Below are 6,404 nucleotides of genomic sequence, written 5' to 3'. Positions count from 1 at the left end.
AAAAAAAAAAAAAGAGAGACAGAAACTGCTCTATTGCCCACACTGGAATGCAATGGCACAATCATTGCTCACTGTAACCTTAGACTCCTGGGCTCATGAGATCTTCCTGCCTCAGCCTCCTGAGCAGCTGTGACTACAGGCCCACTGCCACACCTAGCTAATTTTTGATGCCTTTTCAGGGTAGAGATGGGGGTCTCACTATATTGCCCAGGCTGGTCTTGAACTCCTTGCCTTAAGCAATCCTTCCACGTAGGCCTCCCAAAGTGCTGAGATGACAAGCATTAGCCACCATGCTCAATCTTGAATTGCTATTTCCTTGGTCTTTTTTTTTTGAGACAGAGTCTTACTCTGTCACCCTGGGTAGAGTATCATAGCTCACAGCAACCTCAAACTCTTGGGCTTAAGTGATCTTCTTGCCTCAGCCTCTCCAGTAGCTGCAACTATAGGCACCTGCCACAGTGCCTGGCTAGTTTTAGAGATGGGGTCTCATTCTAGCTCAGACTTGTCTCCTGATCTCCTGATCTCAGGCAACGCACCTGCTTTGGTCTTCCAGAGTGCTAGAATTATAGGTGTCTGCCACAGCGCCCGACCCCTGTTTCCTAGGTCTTATGATTACTTATATGTTTGGGGCTGTTATTTCTAATTAGGTGACAAAAATATTTTAATGGTTAAATGGGTTGTGAAGTAAATAAAGTTACTATTGCTGTTGGGTTCTATCATAAGGTCTAACACATAAGCAAAAAGAGGGAGGTTGAATAAGGTAGAAAAATAAAGAAGGGGAAAATATGTTTGAACTGGATAGTAATGAAATTTATTCAATCATTTACTCAATAAATATCTGTTTCAGTGTGATAGTGTCTGGAACAAGATATATGTAGTCTCATATGCTTTACAACTTAGTGTTATTACAGTCATGTAAATAGGCGATTATGCTATAGCATGATAATTACTCTCATGAAGGTATCTGAGTGTTATTTGACATAATCATTTCTTGGTCAACAGGTATTTCAACTGGTGATCCCACTCTGAGGTAAGAATGATACTCTGTGCACAACTAACTCATCAAAACTAAATGGGTCTTTAAGAGCAGTAGGAATACAGCTTTCTTTATTGTTTCTTTTGCCATGATCTCGTTCTTTCTGGCTTTTCTGACTTCATTCCTTATAATTATTATTTTCGATATCTTTGATCTGTTTTTTGTTTTTGTTTTGGGGGTTTTTTTGGCAGTTTTTGGCAGGGGCTGGGTTTGAACCCACCACCTCCGGTATATGGGGCTGACGCCCTACTCCTTAAGCCACAGGCACTGCCTTATATCTTATATCTTATATCTTTTGGTTTCTATTTAAATAAATTACCTTCTGGCTTGCTTCAATCTGCTGTAGTTTTACTATTATTCTTCTCTCTATAAATCTGTTTTTAGAGCCATTAATGCAATGTCTGGGGAACTCATTTCTGACTTTGATTTCTTCATTTCATACTATCCACCCACCTTCCAGATACATCATAATAGCAAGGAGATCAGGTCAAGGCATATGTTATTTCATGATAGGTGGAAGGATTGAGCTACGTGATAAATTAATGTGATGCTTCAGGGATGAGTAGGAACTATTAGGATGTAATAAGCTTATAACTTAATCACATTACCAAGAAGAGTCCCCAGCACAATTGTCAGTTTCCCTTGAGTAACAGCTTTCAAACATGGAGAGTGGTTTTTTTGTTTGTTTGTTTGTTTTGAGACAGAGTCTGACTATGTCGCCCTCAGTAGAGTGCCGTGGCATCACAGCTCACAGCAACCTCAAATTCTTGGGCTTAAGAGATTCTCTTGTTTCAGCCTTCAAGTAGCTGGGACTACAGGTGCCTGCCACAATGCCCGGCTATTTTTTTTGTAGTTGTCATTGTTGTTTAGCAGGCCCAGGCCAGGCGGCCAGGTTCAAACTCGCCACCCTCTGTGCATGTGGCTGGCACTTCTATGGGCGCCGAGCCCAAACATGGAGAGTGTTAAATCTAAAGATACCATTAAGAACCATATCAATCTCTTTCTTATGGGGCATTAATATACAGAATTCTAATGTAGAAGAATCATTTTTGGGGTGCGGCACCAGTGGCTCAATGGGTAGGGCACTGTCCCCATACACCAAGGGTGGTTGGTTCAAACCTGGCCCCCACCAAACTGCAACAAAAAAAGAGCTGGGCATTGAGGTGGGCGCCTGTAGTCCGAGCTACTCTGGAGGCTGAAGCAAGAGAATCACCTAAGCCAAGGAGTTGGAAGTTGCTGTGAACTGTGTGATGCCATGGTACCCTACGATAGAGTGAGACTTTGTCTCAAAAAGAAAAAAAAAAAGATTCTTTCTTGAAAATTGATTCTTTTTTGACTCTGTCTTAAAAACAAAACAAAAAAGATTCTTTTTTTTTTTTTTTTTTTGTAGAGACAGAGTCTCACTATGTTGCCCTGGGTAGACACTCGTGGCGTCACACCTCACAGCAACCTCAAACTCTTTGGGCTTAAGTGACTCTCTTGCCTCAGCCTCTCAAGTAGCCAGGACTACAGGCGCCTGCCACAAACCCCAGCTACTTTGTTGTTGTAGTTGTCATTGTTGTTTGGCAGGCCTGGGCTGGATTCGAACCAGTCAGCTCTGGTGTATGTGGCTGGCACCCTAGCCACTGAGCTATAGGTGCTAAGCCAATGTAGAAGAATCTTGAGACCAAATTACTTCTTTCTTATATTTGACAATAGACTTTTGTGGGCAATTTGAAGTTTTGACACTTGAGAAAATCTGGATAGAGCCAGGCATGGTGGTTTATACCTATAATCCTAGCATTTTGGGAGTTGAGGACAAAGGACTGCTTGAGGTCCGGAGTTTGAGACTAGCCTGAGAAACAGCAATATCCACATCTCTACAAAAAATAGAAAAATTAGGACAGGGGCTGTGGCTCCCACCTATTATCCTAGTACATTGAAAGGCCAAGGCAGGTGGATTGCCTGAGCTCACAGATTCAAGACCAGGCTGAGCCAGAGCGAGACCCTGTTTTTAAAAAAATAGCTGAACTTTGTGGTAGGTGCCTGTAATCCCAGTTACTTGGAAGGCTGAGGCAAGAGGATTGATTGTGCCAAAGAGTTTGAGGTTGCTGTGAGCTATGACACTACAGCACTCTACTGAGAGTGACAAAGTCAGACTCTGTCTCAGAATTAATTAATTAGTGAATTGTAAATTAATTAATTAAAAATAGAAAAATTAGCTGGATGTTGTGCTGTGCACTTGTATTCCCAGTTACTTGGGAGGCTGAGATAGGAGGATCACTTGAACCTAGGAGTTTGAGGCTACAAGAGCTGTGATGATACCACTGTACTCTGGCCAGGGTGACAGAATGAAAGCCTAATTAAAAAAAAGAAAAGAAAAAAACAAAAGTTGGCTATAGTTCATTGAGGAATAGTAAAATAAGGATTAGGACATGGTGCCCACAGGTATAAAATAGAAAGATTAGAATACAACTGGGTGCAGTGATAACTGCCTATAGTCTCAGCTACTTAGAAGGCTGAAGCAGGAGGATCCATTCAGCCTAGAAATTCAGGCTAGCCAGGACAAAATAGCAAGAGCTTGTCTCAAAATGAAAAAGAAATTAGAATTTAATTAGGAAAGCTTTAAAAAAGAAACCAGGACACACTTCTATCTACATTCAAGAGTAAAACTCAATGATAGTAGAAAGTGGTAACCAAGTGACATGACTGGGAAAAAGACCTCCTCACTGTGTTTGTAGGAGAAAATGTGACAACTCAAACGGGCCTCTCTACATAACTTTGAACAGAGAATAGAAAAAAATATTTCTGAGACGTCATCTTTCAAATCTGCCTGAGACAAGAGGGGAGTATAAAAGGACATCTAAGTTCTCCCTAATATTGTGTGACAATGTGGGCATGCTTTTTATATTTCAGGAGAAGAATTGAGCCCTGGGAATTTGAAGTTTTCTTTGACCCCAGAGAACTTCGTAAAGAAACCTGTCTGTTGTATGAAATCAAGTGGGGCACAAGCCACAAGATCTGGAGAAGCACAGCCCGAAACACCACCAGTCATGCTGAAATGAATTTTATAGAGAAATTTACTTCAGAAAGATGTTCGGACGCTCCCATCAGCTGCTCCATCACCTGGTTCTTGTCCTGGAGTCCCTGTTGGGAATGCTCCAAGGCTATTAGAGAATTTGTGAGCCGACATCCTAGTGTGACTCTGGTTATTTATGTAGCACGGCTTTATTGGCACATGGATCAACAAAACCGGCAAGGACTCAGGGACCTCATCAGCAGTGGTGTGACTGTCCAGATTATGAGAGTCTCAGGTAAAGAAAAAAATAAATAAATAAACAAAGAATCTTAATGGTTTATGAGAGACTGTGAAGGCAGTAGCTGTTTGTAGGCCAGAAGATTAGTAATCTCAGACAGGAAGACTCCAACGTACAAGCCCAGAATAATGTGAGAAAGGACTAGGTCTGAAATTCCTGGCAAGAAGAGTGTCAAAATCCCTTTCTTCAGTCTTGCCACTGTGGCTTCTCAACCATCTTCAAATGAACGGTGTTATTCTTTTTAGGGAGACTAGCCCATCTGCAGCAGCAAATAGGCCAGAAGCTTTATGTATGGTGTACTTTCATGCTGAGGCCTCTTTAAGTGACTTATCATTGTACTTGCCGAATGAACCAGATTTGTGTTTCCTTAGAGTATTGTCACTGCTGGAGGAATTTCGTCAACTACCTGCCTGGGAAAGAGGCTCACTGTCCAAGATGCCCACCTTTGTGGATGACGCTGTATGCACTGGAACTCCACTGCATAATTCTAGTAAGTTACTTTCACTGGCATAGATTCTAATGCAAAAAGAAGCATACTTTGTCGACGTTTTTGTTTTTCACTTATTTATTTTTGTTTGCTTTTCATTGAAGTTTTTGTTTTTTGGTTTTTGGTTTTCTTTGAGACTCTACTGTCCACACTGGAGTATAGCGCCTTACTCACAGCTCAATGTAACCTCAAAGTCCTGGGCTCCAGTGATCCTCTTCCCTCAGCCTCCTGAATTGCTGAGATTATAGGCTCAAACTATGAAGCTCAGCCAAGATCCTTTGCTGAGAATTTTGACACTTGAGATTGAGTTATTTAACTAGTTATCCCATCTTTTTTCTTTTTTTGGCTGGGGCTGGGTTTGAACCCACCACCTCCAGCATATGGGGCTGGCACTTTACTCCACTTTACTCCTGGCACTTTAAGCCACAGGTGCCGCCCTAGTTATCCCATCTTCGGAAAACTTGAGAACATCATAATCTTTTTGTGAGAAATAAGTGGTAGATGGGAATTTGGGTAAACTAGTCTAAGATATATGCGGACCCTGTATTAATTCCATTTTATCATTATGATTATTGTCATTAAACACATACTGGCTATGTAACGTTTCAGATATTGTCCTGTTCCTTATTGGCACATGTTATCTTAGTGAAGAACTGTAGGAGTCTCATTTGGAATCTCTCTATCTCTCTCTTTGTTTTTTTACCTCCTCACCACTTGGAGTCTCTTGAAGGTAGATCAATGGTCTTCCAATTGACGTTGTAAACGTTTATGGTAATAATAGTATTAATTGAAGTATTTGTCCTAAGAATTAAATATCATCCCTTTTTATTCCAGAGTCTTCCACCCTGTTTAAAGATTTCAAGAGGACATCAAAATCAGCTTACACTTTTCAGACTTACTCTCCAAAATTGCCATTACCAGACGATTCCACCCCATGTCCTTTTAGCCACAGGGTTGATTCAGCCTTATGTGACTTGGAGATGAATAGAATGATTCCTTATGTGTACTGTTTCAAGAACAAACAATAGTGACCTACTAAAGAGTCAATGGCATTAAGAATCTCGAAATGTTCACAAATAACCCCCAACTTAACACAATAAATATTTATTATCTCTCACACTTTTGTGGGTCAGAACTTTAGGAGCAACTTACCTGTGCATTCCTGGCTCGGGGTTCCCCGTGTGGTTGCAGTCTAGATATCAGCCAGGAGTTGGGTGGGGTGGCAGGTGCCTGTAATCCCAGCTGAGGGAAGCTGAGGTGGGAGGATTGTTTAAGTTTACTAAATTCAGGGGTTCAAGACTGCAGTGAGCTACAATTGTACCGCCATACTCCAGCCTGGGTGACAGAGTGAGACCCTTTCTCTAAAAAAGGAAGAAAGAAGGTGTCAGCCAGGTTTTTAGTCATTTGAAGGCTTGACTGAAGCTAGAGAATGTGCTTCCCAGGTGGCTCACTCCCACGACTGGCAAATTGGTGCTAGTGGCTGGCAGAAAGTCTCAGTTTCCTGCATGTAGGCTTCTCCACGGACTGCCTAAATGTCCTCATGATGAAACAGCTGGCTTCCTACACAACAAGTAGTATAAGAGAG

The 6,404-nt window shown here is 41.6% G+C and overlaps 1 protein-coding gene across 1 annotated transcript in view; it reads left to right on the top strand.

Annotated features, from left to right (window-relative positions):
• APOBEC1 (apolipoprotein B mRNA editing enzyme catalytic subunit 1) overlaps positions 1-5,839 on the top strand; it is an 11,798-nt gene extending 5,959 nt beyond the window's left edge. The window contains exons 2-5 of the mRNA XM_012809327.2: positions 1,003-1,030; positions 3,932-4,329; positions 4,704-4,822; positions 5,654-5,839. Coding sequence (XP_012664781.1) covers positions 1,003-1,030; positions 3,932-4,329; positions 4,704-4,822; positions 5,654-5,803 — 695 coding nt within the window. The 3' untranslated portion in view covers positions 5,804-5,839. The remainder of the gene's footprint in view (positions 1-1,002; positions 1,031-3,931; positions 4,330-4,703; positions 4,823-5,653) is intronic.
• Positions 5,840-6,404: the final 565 nt, after the last annotated feature.

This window comes from Otolemur garnettii, unplaced genomic scaffold (assembly GCF_000181295.1).
Source record: "Otolemur garnettii isolate 467f Iridium unplaced genomic scaffold, OtoGar3 scaffold00104, whole genome shotgun sequence".
NCBI lineage: Eukaryota > Metazoa > Chordata > Mammalia > Primates > Galagidae > Otolemur > Otolemur garnettii.
This window is presented reverse-complemented; position numbering and strand designations above follow the sequence as displayed.